The sequence below is a fragment of the Fulmarus glacialis genome, unplaced genomic scaffold, assembly GCF_000690835.1.
Source record: "Fulmarus glacialis isolate BGI_N327 unplaced genomic scaffold, ASM69083v1 scaffold44206, whole genome shotgun sequence".
Taxonomy (NCBI): domain Eukaryota; kingdom Metazoa; phylum Chordata; class Aves; order Procellariiformes; family Procellariidae; genus Fulmarus; species Fulmarus glacialis.
In genome coordinates, this window is record NW_009218302.1 from 1 (window position 1) to 22334 (window position 22334).

Consider the following 22334-nt stretch of genomic DNA (forward strand, 5'->3'; position numbering starts at 1 on the left):
GGGGCACCTCGGGGCGCCCGCAGGCCGGAACGCACCGGCCTTCCACGCACCTCACCCGCTTCTCGACGCGTACAGCTTTGCGTTGGGAGGATGGGTCAATCGTGTGCCTTTAGCGGGGTGAGGTGCCCGTGGCAATCAGAGAGTCTTATTACTAAATTATTTATTTAATAATGGCCATGAAAAAACGCGAAGCTTTTCAGCTACTGGGCCACTTCAGGCATTTCACTGTAAGCACTGAACAAATACATGTGTTTTAAGGTAGTTCTGTATTCACCTTAGAACTTTTGCAAGTTCTATTCCTATCTGCAGTTTCGCTTAACACTGTTTTATTCCTAAAAACTTCTCACAGCTCTGTCACAAGCGCATTACATATTCTATCAGGGATTCTTACCCCGTGCCGCTGCAGCTCCCGCCACCCCGCTCCGGCCGGGAAGCCGGCAGAGGGAGTCACGGCCGGAGCATGAGCCCTGTCTGCTCTGGTTTTAACTCCTAGGACGCGGCATTTTAAAGCGTGCGCGAGATCGGGGCCTTTTGGCATCAGGTTGTAAATATTTTCATGGAAAGGCAGGTGTGTGTGTGTGCAGTTTTGGAAGACAGAAAAACCCTTTTCATAATTGGTAGTTGTTGCTCTATTAGTCACTACAAACATGAGATGTTTAGTACATCTGTCTGTTCTGCGAAGAGTTTTAAGTGAGAAACTACAGCACAAGATTTTGTGATGATAATGCAACAGAGAGGGGCAAATTTCAGCCTTTGCACAGCTACTGCCATCAAAGTAACGTTTTGCTGGAAGACCTCAAGCACGAGGGAGTCCCACTGCTATCGCACAGCAACTTCCTACCTCAAAGAAGTCACAATATGAACAGACCACAGAAGCTATTATAATCTCAATTTATAGGTAGCCTATCTGTCATCCATATGTGTAATAAATGACTCGTGCAGTTGGCTCTGGCAAGGTGTGTGCTCACACCTGCCGTGACTACTGCTCTGTTTCATACTTCTGCTGGCCTAGGCCGGGTTTCTTCACATGAGGGCATCAAGGACGGCACATGGCCGGATTTGGAAAGCCACACAGCAAAGCAAGCGTGCAGACGGGTATCATATTCCCTCGAACAGTAGCTGCCACCACAGTCTGAACGAGGAGCCTCATGCAGAGGTCTCCTACAGAAGCGAGATATTACTGAGCGTCTTCACTCCTGCCAAGTTTCTTCCAGCGACTCTTCTAATTTGGGATAGAAAAACGCAGTCTGGGGTAGCACCCTCAAAGGGTTGCTCTGCCAGGCGTAAGCCAAGATACACTCATCTTTCCACAACCAGCCTGGCACTAATTTTTAAAGCAGAATAAATGCCCCCAAACTATGCTCATAGGTAACTGGTTTATCTGGTCCTTCCTCATAGCTTCCTGCGCGGTGTGACACCGCAGTGCATGGCTCCAAGAACAGCTTCTGCTATGCTCTGCATGACTCCCGAGGTTCCTCAGCTGCTTTATGTCTTCTGCAGCCATTTATGCACCAGAGTAATATGTTAATAAAATGACAACAGGGTTGGGGGTGGTTACATACACCTTGCACCATTTGCAATGATAATGTGCATGTTTGGGGATCTGTATCCTCTAATTCAGTGCAGTGGGAGAGCTGCCAGGGTTTCTGCAGCATGCCCTGCTAGGAAAACATCATGGCATCACACACTAGCTGGGAAGGACATTAAAAAGTTGCTGTGTGCACAAAACAACTGTAGTTGTTGCAACTAGGTCAGGTGAGACTGTCAAGCTGCCTACAAACACATGATTACAGGCAGGCCTTTGAACTCTGACTTCTGTGGCTTTTTAGAGGTATAGGTGGAGTCCTTGGCCATAAAGTACGTGCTTTGTCACTTCACAGCCCGTGTCCAGGGATTTGTGCTTGGCTAAACACAGAAGCCTTGTGTACGTATGCGGGAGCAGAGTTATGGCACCGCACAGCTATAAGGGAAAAAGATCGGGATTGTCTGGACTTCCTCTCAGCAAGATATTTGTTTTGCAACGTGAATACCCATAATTTGAATGCTCACATACTGACGTCTGAGTTGTCCCCTGGTGCTCAACTCTGCAGAGTCATGGGGGTAGGAAGGAAAGATTCAGAACTTTGCGGAACAAGCCAAAAAAAAAAGAAAAAAAAAATCTCTTAAGTTTGCAATGGAGACTTTCGATGGTGCCAACAGCTAGGAATGCCATTTCATCTCAAATCAAGGCTGCCGTAGGAGAGCCAACACAATCTGGAAATTAGGGCTATGCTTTTCATGGGTTTTGTATTACTCTGTTTTGAACAGAGCTGAGAGGAGCTTGGCATGAAGCCACTGTCCAAAACAATGTAGGGAAGCATATGTGGTTTGAGAATTACTCAACACCATTTGAGCTTTCAGTTTTTCCTGTCTTTCAATCCAAAAGGTATGAGGGTTCCAGGACTCAGTTTCCTCCACAGTAAGCAACTCTACACAGTAATGTTCACTAAAATCCTTTACCATTGGAGTTTACACATGCAATACTGTGGCTTCCCTCTAGAAACTGCTTGGAAGCAATAAGAATTTAAATGAAAAAATGAAAAAAATATTAGAAGAACTCACGGGAATACATTACAGATAGTTTAATATTAATATTCTTATTAGCCATTGTATCATTGCTAAAATTTAGCAGCCAGGAGCAGCAGAATTCAGAGGAGCCGCCTTGCTGTTGCTGCACATCCAGAAACCACACAATGCCCAGGAGCAAAAGTTAGAGCTGTTCACATATTAACAAATTTAGCCCCGAGCATAAGATCTGTACACAAAGGATCCATCATTTAAATCCAAGGTTTGCCCTAAAATAGGGCCTGAATGGTGTGTATACACAGTGCTGGCCACTCATCTAAAATTAATTTCACCTGCAGCTCTTCACACTAGGCAATTTGTGCCATGGGATAATCCACCAGATGAGGGCATGAAGCCTTGTGATGTGTATTGCTGGTACAGTTAAATGTTTCTGCTTTCAGTGGAATCCTAGGTCACACTTCTGTACTGATATTACTGCGTCAAACTCTATGGCTGATCTACAGAAAATATAACTAAGTTGATTTTTTTCCCAAGTGCTAACTGTATCTAAGTCTACATTTTTCCTGACTCTTCAGAACAAAGTGAATACATTCCTCCATTCTTCACTATTTCAGTAAAGGACTACAAAAACATGAAAAAAATATTATATTTTTTTACTGGGATTTAGTTCTGGTGGATTAGAAAGGGACTGAGGCAGAAATAATGGACGGACACCATGTTATGTTAGTGCAGACAATGACAACTTCAGCAAAGTGTTGAAGAGTAATAATAAAATGTTTTCTTTGAAGCTTCATATCATTCTAAATACATCTGAAAATAATGAAACTGCCTGCATGTAACCTGTTGAAATATGGCAGATTAATTTCACTTACTAGTAAGCCATTAATATATAAGAAGTGCTAAGCTAGGACATTTAAATTTCTACAGAATTTCAGAAAACAAGTGCAAATAATTTGGTAGAATTAGCTACAAAACTAGGAATTGTCTTATACATTGAAATTTCTCTGCTTTCGGCATGGCTAGGTAGCATATCTATTTGAAAATGCTTGAAAGCAATAACATAAATGTTGCTTTTTGTGTACAACAACAGCATTACTCGAGGCATTAGTGAGGCTGTCTATTTTAAGAACTCTGGAACAGAAAAAATAAAAAGATCGAAGGCTGTTGCTTAACTGTACCTTTCTCCTCTCTACTGAAATCCCAATTCCCCAACACTTGTAATTCAGGGATTGCTGGTATACTTCCATCTCTTCCCCCAGCCTGGGTCCTGGAAATCCGATTGAAGGGGTGGAGTATCATACTGCCGGAGAGACCTTGGCTCTGCTTTATTCTGGGCTGAGTGTGAGATATCTGATATTGGCTCTTCATGCAGAAGTTTGTTGTCAGAGTTCTTTGCAGAGAAAACACCTTTATTCTTCTTCGAGAGCAAACTTCTTTCCTGAAATGTGCACAAACATTACTGTAAGCCAAAGATGGCCAATCTGTTGAGCCGGTCAAGTGTGGTTCCCATGCCAAGGCAACACCATGCGAGCAGCGAGAGGGCCATGCTGGCGTGGGAGCACAGGGTAGTCCAAATCCCCGGCTGCCGAGGAAATGAGCTAGCAGGGACTGCCGAAGCTGACATCACCGAGCTGCCGTGGGTCCCATCTGCACACCCAGCCCACCCTCATCTCAGAACGGGCTCCTGGGGAACCACTGTCACCTCCTGCCTGGTAGCTGCTCCCAACCCTCCCCCCCAACATCCATTAAAGGGAGATTGGTGAATATATACTGTCACCTTCATTCTTTGAAGCTTTTTCTATAGGAGAGAGAATCTGGAAGGTCAATATCCTTGCATTAGACTATTCTGTACAATGCCAAGATAAGAAAGTTAAACCAATTGTTCCATGAGCAGCAGAACTCAAGAACCCTGTTTTCCTGCAGATTCGGATAGGTTTTTGCCTTCATTCTCGCCTCATTCAGCTATAGGACCCCAGCCTGGTGGTATGCATAGGATGATTAGCCAAGGCTGGGTTCTTTCCCAATAGGTGGGGCAATTACTGCAATCTTCTGCTCAGAACAAGGTCTTTTCCTAGAACTTGCAACCGTCTGCCCTATTCACACTTGGCTGAGACAGCCAGTGAACTTAAAAATTATTGCAGAGTACTGACAGAAAGGGCATGTGCATAAACTCCAGTTCTTCAGGAAATCAAGCTAGCACTGTCCTTCACTTCCCCCATTAGCCCCAAGGGAGCTGGTGCAGTAGCCTCTGGAAGTAAAAAAACTTGGAGCTTTTGCTCTGCCTTAGCAGGGTCCTTGCTCTGTCAGAGAAATGGAAACAATTTAAAATGCAACAAAGTCATTCCCTGCCCCAAAACTCAGCTGGATGCCTTTCCCCAAACAGGAACACAGGACTCAAAGAAACAAATTGGATTATTGATCCATTGCAAAAAAGCAAGTACCTGTGAAAAACTGGACAATTCAAAAGAGCATCTGCTCTGCCCTATTTCCTCAGCCACAGCATAAGGTTTAAGTTACTGACAGGATAATTTAACAACATGAAGGCGTAAATGTTAAGCTAAATATTCTACCTGCTGCTGTTCAGCTAGTGGTTCTTCAGCAGACTCTTCCGCAGTAGTTTCTAGCTCATCTGGCTTTTGATGCTTGTCCAAAGCAGCCAGCACAGCATCATGAAGAATTAGAAAGAACCTTTCTTTGGTGACACAGCTGTCAAAGAAATCATTCTTCTCAAAGTCTGCTATCACAGAGGCTATAAAAAATGGGGGAAGTAAATAAAGCAGCAAAAACACACGAAGCAGTACAGCTAAAACATTTCACTTAAGTTTAAAACTTATTCTTGGAGATAAGTCAATATTAGTAAACAAATACTATACTCACAGTGACAGGCAGCTATAAGGACTGTAATGCCAATATTGTGAAACATATGGATGATCTGTGGAAAGAATTCCATACAGGCATTAGAGCAATTCTGCATTACACAAGTGCACTAGAAGGTAAAACATAAACAGGGAAATAAAACCTCCCTTGTAGTGTTTTAACTCTGAAGAAGACCCTTCTTCCGGTATCTCAGATCCTGTTTTTTACTTCAGCACTAAACAGCCAAGTTGTCCGAGGTCTTCATGAATGCTGACTCCAGACGCAGGGCAGGTGACAGCCAGACCCCATGCTGGCCCTCCTACAGTTCACTACGCAGCACACAGTGCTATTTCTTCACTTACACAAAATGTTCTCACAGGAACAGACTAACTTGAAACATCTCTCCATACGCAGATGCCATGCCCACGTGTAAATGAGAACAGGAACCTGTATTTTCAAGCATGACCTGTAATTCTAGTTGTCTCAATTTTCATGTGCAAAATTTTTAGTTATATCAATTTAGTGTTAAAGGAATCAGATTTCAGAAGGGATAGATTCTCATCATTTTCTCAATGCCCAACCCTTTGTAATTAAAAGATCTCAAAGCAGTTAATTTTTTTTTTAAAGGCAATGAAACTCATTATTTCAGAGAATCACAGAATTTCAGAATATGGGGCTCGAAGGAATCTGGAAAGACTTTGACTTTACCCCCCTTTCCCAATGGGAGGGTCATTCAATGGGTGGCAAATAAATCTTCAAGGATTTTAGGGACATCAGCTCAGTCCACAATTATTCCTAATAGATGTTAGTCTAACCTGTTATTAAAGAAAATTCTTTTGAAGTTGAGCTACAGAGTTTGAGGAAGCTGACTAAGAATCCATCTGGAACTGTATCTTTCTGAGAAGCCTGGCTACAAGAAATTTATTTTTGCTAAATATGTATCTCTATTGGCTAGGATCCCCACTTGAAGACTTAAAAGTTCAAGGCATACTTCAAAGAAAAGGCTAATTAGGCAGTCAGCAATAACAACAAAATCACTCTAGGAGAAGACAGCTGGTAGTTTTGTATCTGACACTTATAAAGAGCGTTTTTTTAAAGCATCCAGCTAGAAGAGAAAATAAACAGCCGAAGTGGAAAAAACAAATTAGACATTTTTATAAATGTGTTTTTAGTTTACATGATTCTAGAACTGGTGAGAATGGATGACAGGTTTTTGCATGTCTTTTGTATGGATAGTGGGGCTTTTATTTTAAAAATAAAGTGTTTTTATGGGAATTTATTAATTTCTGAAACTCAATACCTAAATCTTGCACCCTTAAAGGTCAACTGGAAGATGTGTGAATTGTTATGTAGCAGGGCGTTTTAAACTAACAAAAAACATAAGACATTGGGTAAACTTCAGGCTTCACATTTATGTGCAGTTAGGTTGCTTACCTGTCGCAGTAACTCTGAACCTATCAAATCCACAAATTGCACCATGCTGAAGTCTAAAATAATGGTGTGAACTGGACATAGCGAATACATTGATTGTTCTTCCTGATCTAACTGTACTGAGGAATTATCTATTGCAGAGCCTGGTGAAAGGCAAGCTTTTCTCCCTTCATCCTCGTTCTTTTCAGTCGCAAGTCCCGTGTTGAAGCCTGGGGATGCACACTGCGCATCGGCTACTCCCACCAAGAGTGTCCTAGAGCTGAGTTTGTCTCCATACTTTGACCAATGTACCAAATTAACTGAAGATGACAAGGAACCGCTGTCTGCGTGACGTCGCTTCACCAGTTTCTCTGTATATGGTATCTAAGATGGAAAATGGAAAGTACAGCAGTGGTTGGAAGAATTGGGCCCAGGAGGTGGAAACATTTTTGCTGCAAGTAAGACAGCACTGTAAATCATATGATATTTCTTCCCTCGTGGTAAAAAACACATCTGAAATAACACTAAATATAAGACAAAGCCACAAGAGTATGCAAAGTAGCAGATGACTTAAGCAAGCCTCAGATGTGGTTAGCAGAGGGCCTTCAGCCACCAAATAGTACAGTGGTACCTTACTCTTCCACACCTTGAAATGGCCTGTGATACTGGAATCTGACTTGTTATTTCTACCTTTCAGAAAAGAAAAGAAGAAAAAAAAGATTGCCTACGGCTATTTCTGAGCAACAGTAAGCTGACCCTTAGTGGCTGAGTTCTGCAGACCTTTGATTCATCTACGTGCTTGTATGGCAGCTGGTCACAGAATGGACCGATTTAATCAATTTTTCTTTCTTAATAGTTCCAAATGTGTTTTTTAATTTTTATAATGCAAGAAAGGAAAAATCACTCTCTGCGTTTTTGTACTTCAGAAGATGTTAAATTATCTATCACTTCCACTTCTTAAGCATCTCGGTGCCACATATATTTTCCAAACCACTGTCTTTCAACCCATTTCTCATACAATGGCTTCTACAAATCACATATAACTGCTTGAAAAATATCTTCTGAAGAAAGTCCATTCCTTGAAGTTCCTTTCATTGTCTAAGACAATTCAGAAAATTCAGATAAAGAGGGATATGAGTGACTCTAGAAGGTGCACAATGGCCAATTACAGGAAAGATGAGAAATCTTCTAATCATGATAATCATAGCTGCCTTTGAGGTATTTTGTATTTGCACTTGGCAGTATTGGCAGTGGAACAAGTTCCTCATAAGCAAGGGAATTCTCTCACTTCTACAGGGAAAAAAGAAGAAAATCTCTACAAAATTAATTCTTTCAGCCGAGGAGAGGATATGTTGAATACTCCAACTGCTAGTTAATTCACCCAGTAAGCTGAGCTACTACTGCTCTATCACATAAAGTATGTGTAAAGAAATACAGCGGTAATGTTTGCTTATTTTCATACAGCAAATATATATATGCTTTATATAAACACTTACAGCCTTTTCAGTACTGGCAAGTTAAGAACATTGTCCTCAGTAACGTAAAACCAGGCCCCTCAAACAAACAGACTAGATAAATATACTTTTAAAGCTGACCCTAGGTGGTGGTAGAGGTGGATCACAGACACAAGAGCATTTAAGATCTTTTCTTTCCACTGCAGTGTCAGCCAGACTAAGTGAAATTAAAGCCCTCGTTTCACTTTCATCTAGAGGCACGGCTTTCATGTCCATCTGAAAAAGAAAGGCAGTTTTATTAGAGTTTTTATCTCCCTAATGCAGGCTCTTAGGAACTTCCACAGACTGAAAAAGTGGCATTTACCTTGTGTAACAAATAGGTTTTGAAGTAATACATGTTTGCGAAAGAGATGGAAGAACAGCACTGAAAGATTTTGATACCTTCAATCTCCCTTGCCTGTAAAACAAAAGTTGTATCTGTGAGGGTTGTACCTAGCAGAAGCTATTTTCCCCCTCCTGTCTGTGTTGTAGTCTGCAAGATCCTACCCTAGGGATAGAGTTTGTCTGGTCACATTGTTGACTACACTGCATACCGATAGTGGCATTGCCAACATGGACCTAATTACCATAAACTAATCTGCTTCTCTTGCAATTAAAAACATACCTCCAGCAGATCTATCACAGATGACAGTTGGTGGCTTTAACATAAAATAAGCCAAATTATTTTTAATGCTCATTACAGAAAACATACACTATACCTTTGTCTTACTAATCTTGTCCTTGTATTATTCCATCTTTTTGCAAATCCATCACCATAGCATTGGAAATGTACCCGTGCAGCAAAGGCAAAGCTCTCTACTACTGTGTTGCCTAATTCTGTATGGTGCAGGTCTTGAAAATAACGTGTTAAAAAGGCCTGTGCCCTACCTATTATCCCATCTCTGGGAGAACCTGTGAGTCAGACTAGCACATGCACAGTCATTATTGTGAAAACATATGTAGAGTGGACAAAACCTGACTGAGAAAAGCAGGTCAGCAAAAAATGCCAAACAGCTCTCGAAGTGACAGCAGCGTAGCTTGCACTGTGGAGACAGCACAGATGGACACAAGGAGCTCCACAGGCTGAGCTAGGTATCTGAATCACTTCACACTACAGATACTTAAGCATTCTTCAGTTTTCAAAGTTTTAAATCAAATGAACTGAGTGTGAATGGTCACTCCTCAGGCATTTAAGGGAAGAAGCTGGATTACAGAGAGAGATAGAACATTTGTTTTTTGTTTCCTCTTACGGCTCTGTAGATGGATAAACTTCTATAAATATTCGTGTTTGGAATCTGTCCCAGCACCACCATCTTCATTCTGAAACAAGATGTTTGTTAGGTTTTCACAGAGAACAGAGAAAAACCATCTGTTCCCAAAAGCTTGATCTCCATTTCTCTCCTCTTCACTGGATACACCAACTGTAACTTGGAAGGTGTGAGTACAAAAAGTTATTCACTCATAATTAGGGTTCTTTGAGTAGGGGTGCAGTACACAAACACAGCCTTCAGCTACACTGGTGTCCTCAAGAATGTATAACGTCCCATTTCTAGCTCTGGAACACTTGGATTATTGTTATTACGCTAGGAAGCATGTTCCCTCTCCGTCTCGCCACAGCCCTCCTCAAAGATACATCTACACAGACAGGTGGAGGCAGCTATAACTTGCACTTAGCAAGGCTAGGTCTGATCCAGAGGTTGTGTAGCAGCATTAATGCAGGGTTTTGCCTTGAAGGAGAATATCCTGGTTTGGGTACCATGCTTTGCTAATGGTGCTGCATGGTTTTGGGGCAGGTTCTCGTCAGTTCAGGGCACGGGTGGAATAAATATGTAGCTGGCTGGCTGTTTGCTGGAGAACTGGAAGGCAGTGGGCTCTGATGTATGGAAAATTTTTGTCAAGACACTCTATTCAAAGCAATCTGTTTGCAGAGAACTTCCCATGCTTTTTTGAGTGTTGTCGGCATAATGCTCTCGCTGGTAGGAAATTGGTAAGTGGTTATATATCCTGAAGTTAGTATGGACAACAGGGATACTTAATTGAACAGTGGCTGCAGAAATGCCCTTTCACAATGCTCATTATATCCTAAGGCAAATGCAAGAGGATAACCCTGAGCAGAGGTAATACAGTGAGTTTCAGACAGCAACTGAAATTCTTCTTGAAGGTATTCTTTCAGAGCCACTCTGGACCAGATCACAAGCAGTTTGGGATTTGCAGCAACTGACTTATTTCCTACCTCTTTCCATGTTATTCTAGAGGCTTCAGTCTACTCAGACAAGCGCCTTCCTATCATGGTAAATCTCATGAGGTGTGGCTTGGGTTTATGAATGATTTTCCTGTTTGGATTAGCGGCTAATAAACTGAGTAATGTGTGCCTCATGTAACCTCCCTCCCCTATCACGAACTGAGTTTACAGAGAAGATAAAGCAACTTGGTAAACGGCAGTGAAGACTGAGGAATGTGTTTGAAATAAAGGCACATAATCTAATTTTATCCCTAGAGAAGTGTGTATACAGATCATCTCTCCTGGCTGATGCCTACACCACAACAAGCAGTCTTCAGTAGCATGGTACACCTGAAGAAGGGACCAATCCAGAGCCCATAAACTTGAAGAGGTTACTGGTTTGGGATAGCATTAGAGAGACTCCAGAACGACCTGACTGAAGTGTTTACAAACATGAAACAGTTTTTTCATGGTCACGTGTATAACTATTTCTAAAACATCAACTCTAAGAAAAACTACTATTTTGTTTTAAAAGTTACAAGTACCTGTGTGACCTAATGGTGATTATGAAGAATGCAGATCCCATGGCGATCACTAAACCGACATCAAGACCAAGACAAAGCACTGCAGCAAAAGTTACAAGCCAAATAACCTTTGAACAAGAGACAGAGAGAACATGAGCAGTAAAAAGATGTAAAATGACCTCCAACTCAGCCCCAGCATTTGCAAATTCCAGACAAAAAAAAAAGGCTAGAAATGCCAATATGTGAAAAGCTTTGTTGGCACATCTAGACCAACCCAGTCCTGGAAGTAGTCGCAAATAAGGATCACAAATCTCCAGACTTTTTAACAGGGCTTCAATTATCAGCAAAAACCACATCATATTAGGGGTCTTTCTCTTTATGAGAAATCCTGCACAAGAGTTGACATGAGAATGTGGCCCCAGCTGGCAGCTAGACAATTTCCTTCTTAGGGGATCTGGGAAGCAACAATAATAACCAGTTTCCCCTGTATAGAACTAATTGCAAATTGATTTGAAGAGATTTCAATACACTTCTTTCAGTGGATATTTCAAAGGATGCCTTTTCTAAGGGAATGGCCACTGCTTTGCCTCCCAAAACATCCATTTCTCCCTTTAAGACACATTCCAAATCCTAGGTGGCTTTTTTTGTCACTTACGAAATGATACTTATCCCGTCTCCACAGGATGGGGACGTCCAGAAATTTTTCAAGAAAAGGGAGCATGTTAAATACCACAATAGCAGCCAGTATACCCTGTGCAAATCAGAAAAATAGCATCTATTATTTTGTTATTTTTTGTCTGCAGTCACAAACATGCTAAGGAACAGATATCCGTGACAGACAAACTGCTTGAAATGAAAATCTTGTAATAGCTTTATTTCCGTAATTTTTGTAGATACGTATAACAATTCTCCTCTGATCTGCAAACCAACGTGAAACTAGCATATAACTTCTTGTTGGATTTCACAATCACTTCTGCCAATACAACTGGACTTCCTCTTGAAATGCTATGTGTAGTTTCCATTACAGTGTTCTTCAGTGAATCCCTACGCCTCCTGCAGCACTAGGAGAAAGGCCAACACTGCCTACAGAATTAAGAGTTGCTGTTTCAAAGAATGGTTTCAATTAGCATGGGTAGTTCATTGCCAGATTTAGGAAGTTGCTTGACACCATTTGTTGAAACAGCCTTTCTTAGCAAAGAAAAGGAGACTGAAGGGAAGTAGATGGTTAAATTCTGTTTTGTCAGCTAGTTTTGGGAAAGGGATTAATTCTCCCATCTTACAAAGAGGCCAGGAAAAAAATCAGGAAGTAATGCTCTGTCAGTGGTTTCCTAAGAAAACTTACAGAAAAAAAGAAAGTCTAGATAAAAATTTAAGGGAAAAGTGGAAAACTGAGTACTCTGAATAATCTACAATAATAGAATGTTTATAGGCACACTGGCAATGCAAAATCCACAGAAGGCAGTTTAGAGTCCATATGGTTTTAAAAAAAACCTCAAGATCAAGCTAGAATCAGAGACACTAAACCCAAATTTCCATTTCAAAGATTTGTTTACCTCTTTACACTAAAGATTTTGAAGCACCCATCTTGGAACTACTTATACCGATGCAAGAGAGGAACTCATGAATTTGTTATACAGGTGTGCAAAAGCTTGGAAGATGTGAGACCAAAAGTGAAATACAATGTTTAAATTATAGAGGCTGGCAGTGAAATTTCAGTCCAGTATTCGCGAAGGAATTTTAGCTTGAACTGATCAGTGAGAGATGGGAGAGAGATGCAGTATTTATTACCGAATGCGTCAGCCTGCTGAAATTTAGGAATTTAAAGTCATTATTTTGGTTTGGTCCATCTCTGAAAACAATTAACTCTAGAGCATGACATAATCCCTAACTGTCCCAGAAAAATCTTCGTATTATGCTTAGAAAATCTTCATTTTATCCTTAGAAAGTAAGTAGACTGCTGTCATAACTATTTCAGGTTCACTTACGTTAGGTATCACCTGGAAAAAGTGTCCTAGGTTTTGTGCAATCACCAGCATCACAGATGCTCCAATCGCTGCTGCTAACTGAACAGAAATACTTTATTAGAGAGGCCTGACAGAACCATTTCCTTACTTGTCCTCTCTGAACAAGTAGGTATGGCCCACGTAACACCACCAACTGGGAAAAATAACCAGGGGACAATTAACAAAGGCCACAGGTATGCTGCAATGCATGGTACAAATTCTAGAATACTCAAGCTGCAAGAGTTTTCTGTAGATATTTTATAAATAAGTTTTTCCTAAATGGACTATTCTTAGGCACAACAGAACAATGCAGGATTTTGGTTTGATAATTCCACCTGAGTAATAAGATACTTCTCTTGCAAGTCAGACTTTGGAATAAACTCTTTATTAAACAAAATTATTTCTATGATGCAATGAAGCGCATACAGACATTCAGTTAAGAGGCATAATAAAAACATTATTACATATTATTATTACATATTACACCCTCTTTTCTCCCTAAAAAAAAAAAAAATCACAAAGTCAAGTACTCAAAAGTTAGGAAGAAGTGGCAGAATTAAGGGTGCGTGAACAATTTTCCATTTGGCTTTTTGGGTATATCCTATTCTCCCCACAGGATCTTGGCTTCCTTCATGGCTCATCATGTGCTGTAAATATCATATAAGTATAGCACATAATATAACATACACAGAGAGGGTATCTGAATTCATGTTGCATGGGTATGTAACTTTATATCTCACAAATTGTTTAGATTAAATGCCAGCCTATACTCAGTATACGGTGATTTTAGATGAGAGTTTGGAAGCTTAACAAATCCAGGCCAGCTCACCTGTGTTTCTCCACCTGTCTTCTCTTGAATGACAGTTCCAGAAATAGCACAGCTCACAACAAAGCTTTTGAAAAATGAGCTGCAAATATTGCATAGCCCCACAGCTATTAGCTCCTGTAAAACAGAAACAGAAGGAAACAGAGAAAACCCCAAATGACTTACCTTCATAGAAGTAGCTTATCAGGAAGTTCTTTCCTTTTGCCCACACTTGCTGGTTGCTCATGTGGGTTGCTAAGCTCAGAAAACCTTCTGGAAAGCAAGGTCTCCCATGGTTAAATGAGCTCTCTTCAAAGGCATACAGTTTTCACAGCTGAGGATCTCAGGGACCCAAAAATTCAGCTCCTTCTTTCAAAGAAATCCACTTAGAACCCCAAAGCTATGAAGCACTGACTTTGAAGCTAACATGTGGCAAATCTCAGTACGCAGCATAGTACACCTGGACAAAAGCTGAATGGAAAAGCCATTCCCTTTATATTTATCCCCAGAGGCTTTGAGAAGTCACCTTCCTTATTGGCTTAGTTCCATTGTAGTAAAGATCCAAAGCCATCACAACAAGCTAAACATGGAGTAGTGCAAAACACCTAATGCTTACTAACTCTAGCACACTGGAAACTAACACAGTTTTAGCTTAAAAGCCTCTCAGAGCTATCACTCTAGGCAAAGAATCCATACACTGGGATAGTAGTCACATATAGAGAAGAACTACAGCTGCTCTGGCATTTACAATTTCAGCTATCAATCTATTATGCTTTTATAGTCTCATGGATTCACGACAGCAACGGTCCTCAGGGATCAGTTGCAGCACTGTGTGCGTGTGAGGTTCATCCCAATCACTGGGAATATACAAAGCCCTCTTGGTCAAAGCAGGCCATGTTTTGGCCTTCACATTATGGGCTTGTAACAGCCACTTTCCATAGGGAAGGGTAAAAAGTTGCTACAGAACCATCATGTGGCATATTCACTCTGTCCTTGCATTTCTACCACTGTCAGGTAGTTAGTGGCTTTGCAAGTCGAGTTCAGCCTTGCTTCTTGGCCTAGGAAGTATGTATAGTTTTGTTCTCACCTGATTGCTGGCAATATTGTAGTGGTGAAGTGAAGCGTACCTTCCCCCAACAAAAACAAGAAGGAAATAGCTTACAATAGCAAGGGAGAAGGCATGCAGTATGATCTTGCTCAGGTTTGATAAATCTGGCGGTGTAGGAGGCAGAAACCTACAGGATCAGAGAAGAGGTAAGTTTAGACCTGTTCTGAGCTCTGTCCACAGTAACTCCAAACCCCGGATCATCATCAGAGGCATCCAGCACCCCACAGGAGATGCTCTCAATCTGTAAGACTTCCACTGCACAAAAATTGCAAGTTCCTTCCTCTTTGTGCTAATAAAACCTGAATCTAATAAAGAAAACTGTAGTTTGAATTCTGCATATGCTCGGAAATGATGATGCAATTAAAATTCTTGAAGAGTTATTCCTCTAGCTGTACTTCCCAGTAAAAGTCAGCCCATGTCAGATTTCAGGAACAGGCTGAAACATCTCTTTCATATCTCAAAAGTACAACCTCATAAACAGCACAGATAACTAACCTCTGAGGAATCATACTGACCACAGCACTACTAGATTCAGCGTGAAGATGAATGCGATTAGAAATAATGGTGACTGTGATAATCTGGGAAAGAAAACAAGAAGCAATACTAGAGATTATATAGCATTTGCTCCTGAAACTGTACACAATCCATCTAAAGACAGTTAATCTTGTAGCAGTATTTAAAGGATTTAAGCACAGATTCAGTGTGTAAATGTAACAGCATCTCGATGTAATATGTGAAATGTTTTTTGAAATAAAGTATATTATACTCTCTGTTAGTTCAATTATCACAATGGCATTTTGAAGATCACTTACCAAGAGAAGTTCCATAGGAAATGCAACAGGACTATGTTTATAAGTTATCATGATAGATTTACTAAGTTGTAGTGCGGCCACGCTAAGCAAAAATAACAATATGCTGGTGGCATTAGCCTTTGGGAGAGCCAGGAAGAAATGAAATAGATTCTGAAAAAGAATCATCATAGAGAGGATTAGAGGCAGATACTACAACTATTTTTATATTCCAGGAGATTGACATCGGTTGCCCTGACACTTCAACTCATCTTCTCTGCCTCAGTGGTATTTTCAGTTAGAAGAAGAGAACTGCTAAGAGCAAAACAGTATTTAAAAAAATCTCTCTCGTCTATTGGTATCTGCAGAGAAAACACTACCACAAATAGCTCATATCTAGTACTGTCATTCTTCTCTCTTGTACATTATCTTTCTCTCAAGTTGTCTGACTGACATTATTAAAGTAAATTAGGATGAATTAGCTTTAGCTTGTCTTTAGCTTAGAGTCTGCTGCTTCTTTGTCAGATATGATAAAGATACTGTGTGCCCAATAGCTTGCTCATGATGACCTATTGAGAAAAAAAATACCTTTTTCTCTAACCTTTGCTCTACTACAATTATAGACATGCTGAAAATATATTATAGAGCTACATAAGTAATATGTATACGCACACAGACTTTTCCTCTTGCATGTCACACAATAAGCTCCATACGCTGTTCAAGACAACAGGAAGGCAAAGTAAACCACAGCTGAGGCTTGCACAAATATCCCTTAGCAACTGACGTAGATTAAAATTGCCTTCAATTTCTGAGGCTGTTCTTTTCTTTCCCCTCCAAGAAGCATGCATTTCTTCAGCTAATAATGAATTTACTCACATAGAAAATGTCCAGGGGGCCCTTATAGAAGCCAAGCATGATGTCAAAAATACAGGTAAACTGTGATACAATGACATGCAGTGCTGCTGCAGTGAGGTAAGCATCAATGAGTGTCCTTGGCACGTATGTTGTTACGAACCCCAGGCAAAAGCAGCCTAGCAGCAACTGTATGGAACAAACGAGAAGTGAGATGTGATATAATTATCAATGTCTAAACCCGCCCTTCTTGTTTTCATATTTGAAGAGCATGACTCTTCACTGCCACACATGATGGATAGTTATTTGAACACGCTATTTTCATTATGCACAATTAAGTAAGACACTGCCAAAGCAAAATAGGAGCACTTTACATGAAGTGTGTGCAGTTATGCAGGACTACCTAGGGGTCAACATATTGCAGAACTGGTCAACATAAAAGATAATAATTTACTTCACACATATTAATCATGGACACATGAATCTTCACCTATCATAACTTTTTCAAACAGCATGAGAGGAAAAGACAGACCTTCATGTCCCACTTTGCACAACATACATATTCAAATGTGCTAAGCTTAGTATTTGTGGTAAGAATATGCAAGCAGTACCAATCTTACGTTTGTACAAAGAATGCACATAAAGATATATCATTAAGGATATAAAATAGATTCATCTTCTACCTGAATGATGCCAGTCAAAAATGTTATTGATGCAGTAAGTGTCAAGGCCTCCATGCAATCCTTCATAAATATAGGGTCTGAGAAGTTGTCCAGTGAACTATTAGAGGACAATGTTTGGCTGAAATTAAGAGTCTTCAGAATGTTTGTCACCACCACATTTAGGATGCTGAATGAGCCTGGAACCAACAGAACAGAGAACATAAAATGGAACTGCATGAGATGTTGCAACAAAGACTTATCTTAAAACCACACATCCATCTCTTCCCTCCACCATCAGTCTGTACAGCATGAGACAGTCTATTTTCATTCACGTATATAATCCACATATATAATCAATTTTTACTGTTTCTGAGTAAGTACCTAAAGTTTCCAAAGGCCTGTCATAAAATGGTAGGAATCTGAAATTTCAGAGTGAAGTCTTCAGTTAGTGAGAAATACAACAAAACGATTTTAATGTAAAGCACAAAAAATGGGTGCATTACAATGAGCTGCCAGAAAGGCTGAAAAACATAGTCAGTCAGAGAAAGAACTGCCAATTTACCTAAGAGGCCAGAGCTCCACATACCCACTCATTATGATAATGTGAAGGGCCTTCTCACATGTAAACAGCATTTTAATAATCTAGCTTCTGAACAAATTAAGAATGTAAACCCATCAACAGTTCAGTCATGGCAAGAAACTGCATGTAGAAGACCATGGAGGAGACCAGGAGCCAAATCATAATTCACAGTAACATCCTGGGGGTAAATGTGAAGCAGCTTGCGCTGGTCCTTTCCTTTACATAGGAGACGCTTCCATGACACTCCAGACGTCTCCTTTGCACTGGTGTCTGTGATAGCTCACGTCCGCGGGGGTACAAAGAACCTCACAGCTGAAATTTGACTGACTTGGTGAAATTCTCACCACAGATCAGCTGCAGAAGTGGAACAACAATGAACTGAGAATCTGGGGGTCTGGATTCTCACCTAAATAACATCTGCATATTAGATGAAATAGATTAAGACACCTCACCAGTTTTTTGAAGCAGCATTGAACATAATCTCTAAGTCCTGTAGAAACATTTCACAGTACAAAATAAACCTCACCAATTGAGATATGACGCGAAGTCCCAAATATAACATATGTCATCGAGCAGCAGAACGCAGAAAGGAAGCCATTGCTATTTGGCAGAGGTGACTTTGTCAGCCAAACTCCTAAAAGTCCTAGAAAACAAAAATCTGTTTCTAAAGTCAAGCAAATTGGGAAGGCTCGCTATCTTTGGTTACTATTGTTAAGTAAAATTTTGCTGATGAAAACCTGCCAACCCTTATGAAAATCCCATTATATTTATTCACAGAATCACCACACATAGGTAGCACGAGCGCTGGTCTTGCTTATACTACCTGCTATTTTCCAGTTTGGGTCTAAACATGCCAAATCAGTGAGCAAGATGGCCATTCAACTCCCACAGTCTGTTTTTTAGGGAATTCAGGACCTGATAAAGCCAGGCCAGTTGGTGACAAAAGTCAATGTTGTTTTACAACACGGCCCTTGCTAACTAGAAATTAGACAAAGAACCAGAACAATGCTTCGTTTAGGCCACCTACTAGTGGGGTGGCTATGCATGTGGGTATCTAACAAACCTGATTTTGCAAGGTGGATTTTAAAGACCATGTTATTTTGTTTGCAATATAGGAAAATGCTGCTATTAGTCTATATTTTGAGCTAGTTTGAGAGAAACTTTATGAAAAAAGTAGTGTACTGTCCTTGAAATTACACCATGTAACATCTGATTATAGAAGAGAAGTTCTCCTGCAAATTTGCAAATAAATAGGTTAATGATTTAAGGAACTTCTAAGGTTAAAGTTCCCACATAACCTGATGACATTAGAAAGAACAGAAACACACACAGGAGACAGATTACGAAAAACATGATATACAAAAGGAAGCTAGAGTGTTTTTTTCTCTCTGCGTACCTTGAGGAATCTGAAACATCCCAACACTTAGGCCTGCATGTAGATCCCTCAAGATCCATTCTCTGAACCGATATGAAAACAGCCAGTTCAGGACAGGGAAGACCTTGAGTGTGATCTTTCTGAACCTTTCCCAGGAGAAGCTGAAACGAATCAGATAAGCTAAGCTATATGCAATGCCTTTTACAATCTCCATCTCTGCAGTGCTTTTGCATGGCCTCATGCTCTGCAGGCACAGAAGTCACACTGCTGTGGTTAGCTCTCTGCAGGCACCATATACTGTGAACCCACACAGGCGTTAGCCTTCCGCAGATCCAGCTGGCACATAACATGAATCCTACATAGGCACCCTCATGCCTTTGCATTCCATTCAGATGAATCGCAAATGCTCTGTGTGCCATTCACATGATATCCTGTCAGTGCCGGAGCCCAGAGCGCTGAATGCATCAATTACTTGACCTCATTAACACCGCAGAAAAATAGGAGATGGTATTTTGATTCCTCCTATTCTGATCTAGAAGAAAAACATACAAACACTACATCTGGGGAGGGAAAATAGGCAAGCCTATCCCACCTCCCAACAAACAGTCAAATGTTTCCTGTATTACATTATTTAATAAGGGAATGCAAGTCGGACTTGACCTACATGATTTATTTTGTGTATATGTTTTTGAATCAGAATTTCCAGTAGGTAAACTCCGATTAACCCTCCAGTCCTGTGCTCCTTCTTCCCCTTTTTAATTCCCTGGCAATATTGGTGATTTTCTACTTACAAACAAAATATAAGTGATGCAGTATCTGCCCAAGGCTTCTGGCAGCCTTGAACAGTGGCTGTCGGGAGTGACCCCAGTTAACATTATAGAGTTGAGTCCCTTTCCATCATTTTATTGTCCAAGGGGACTACATGCTGGGCTGACAAATGGATACAAAATGGAGAACAGTGAAAAAACATGAGATAGGGAAGTGGAAAAGAAACAGGGAAAAGAGTATGAGGAAGCAAGGCAGACACAATTCTTAAACAATGAGTTGGGGGAGGAATAAAGAGATTTTCTTATTAAGCATCAAGTGTAATGATAAAGTTTCCAATAATATTAGCTATGACTAGGGCAAAATTCTCCCTTTGATCTCTGGGCAAGACATATTTTATTGCACCAGGTGTTTCTGGGTGGACAGACAGTTAAGTCTAGATCACATGTCATAATTATACACAATTCAACCCTTTCCATCAAGTAATTTTGTTTCTCTGACTCCAGAACTTCATACAATCTCCTTTTTACACTTTTTTTTTTTTTAAATATACAAAAAGACAGCGCTGGAACAGAAGGCTATTGCACAATCTAAAGGATCTCACTATTACAGAAATTAATCTTGATGACAAGTCTTTGTGGTGAAGGAAAGCTAGAAAACACAATAGCAACTCAAACTACGGCTCCATTTGCCTTCACTTATCACCAGGAAATTACTTTACAGCAGTGTAAGTTAGACATGACCCATAGTTTTAGGCTGCAGTCCCACACATAGCTGAGCTCATGTAAGAGCTAGTTACACAGAAAGAGAGAGGTCTGGCTCTCCTACTTTCCTTTCCCTGTGTGGTCCTGTCCCTTCTGGCAGCAGCAAGCTGTTAGATTAGCTCACCACACCTTGTGGAACCTCACCCATAGCTAGACTTGAGTCTCAAGTCCTGCCATTGTCTCGAACAGTTTAAGTTTCAGTATACGTTCAGTATACATGCTGAAACAAAGCCCAGATAAATGATGAATCAGAGATTTTGTATTTACTTTCTTAGGAGGACTTTGTAGAGTAGACACAGCCATAACGATTGACAGTCCATTCCGCATCCAAAAAGAGATTCAGAAAGAAAACTGAGAGCATTCATAGTCAAACAAAACTAAAAGGGAAGCTGATGAACGGGCTTCCTATTTTTTATTATATTTGCCTTGCTGGAAGAACATCAGGAATTCTCCTATGCTGCCAACAAAGACTGCCTTCTGGTGAGCCTGCAGGGCTCCTCTGGCAGAAGAGATGCTTCTACTCCCAGAATAATGCCCAAAAGAGAATTTTGGCAGATGGGAAGACAAGGCTGTGGAAGCATTAATGCTTTATCAGTACCCTAGCCTCACCCATTCTCCTCAAAGAACACAGGAACATAGCTCCAAAATAATGCCAAAGCAGTTCAGTCAATCTCAGTCATACCATTATGCAACTTCCCATGTCCCCAGCTAAGAGGGAACAGAAAAAGGCTCTTGAAATTTAAGAAATAAAAGTATCAAAAGGCACAAATCAGAAAAAAGCAAATGAAAGCTTGTGTCTGACAGCTGGGCTGAGGGAAGCACTGGAGGGAACTACAATTATTGGCAGTTTCTCTTTACAGTGCATTTATCCCTCACACTATCATAGTCCTGAAGTGAGCAGACACTTTTGCAGATTGCAGATAGCAACTTTGGTAGCGCAGCACTAAGCTGATCTTGCACGCTTCAGGTGCGAGTTGCTGTAACTGGGTGTTCTGCTTCGATTAATCAATCAGTGCGTTCAGCATTTTAATTACCAGCTGTGAGAAAGTTAGCACCTTTTTTACACTTGGGCTTGAAGAGTCTGCTTAGTTTCTTTATACCTGATAAATTCCTGGCATAGAACTCACCTGCACTGTAGCCGTCTGTTCTCTCGAGAGATTCGTAGTGCTCCACCCAAGGTGGAGGACAGTTTTCTTTCAAAGTATGCCTGGAAGTGCTCCTCAGTCTGCATTTCTCTTTGGACCCTGTAAGCTGCTGGTTGCCTGTAAGTACCAACAGTATTGTTGTCTAGTGCCATATTTTCCTTCTGATCACAATCAGGCAAAAACAGAGGAACGGCAAATGCAGGACACCACAACGAACGCTCTCTTTCTTGGCAGTGAGACTGGAAGAAAGAAACAGTTTAGTAGACACTTACTAAAACCAAAATAAAAAGTATGATACCTGATCAGTCCCTCCCAATGTAACTTCTACGAAGCCCGTAGTTACAGCAGGGATAAGCAAGGCTCTGGAGACTGAAATCCATGAAAGACATGCTGCTCTTAGGATCAAACAAATCGATTG

General features: G+C 40.7%; 1 protein-coding gene across 1 annotated transcript; it reads right to left on the minus strand.

The window, feature by feature from the left end:
• Positions 1–5135: 5135 nt before the first annotated feature.
• Positions 5136–22077, minus strand: SLC26A8 (solute carrier family 26 (anion exchanger), member 8; the record flags this gene model as incomplete). The annotated part of the gene is made up of 16 exons (XM_009579998.1): positions 5136–5314; positions 5443–5497; positions 6856–7215; positions 8650–8742; positions 9575–9644; positions 11091–11197; positions 11725–11820; positions 13055–13132; positions 13902–14015; positions 14965–15112; positions 15481–15563; positions 15798–15947; positions 16650–16814; positions 17309–17484; positions 19264–19403; positions 21899–22077. Coding segments are annotated over 16 exons (2193 nt in total), but the record flags the coding sequence as incomplete, so codon positions are not given.
• Positions 22078–22334: the final 257 nt, after the last annotated feature.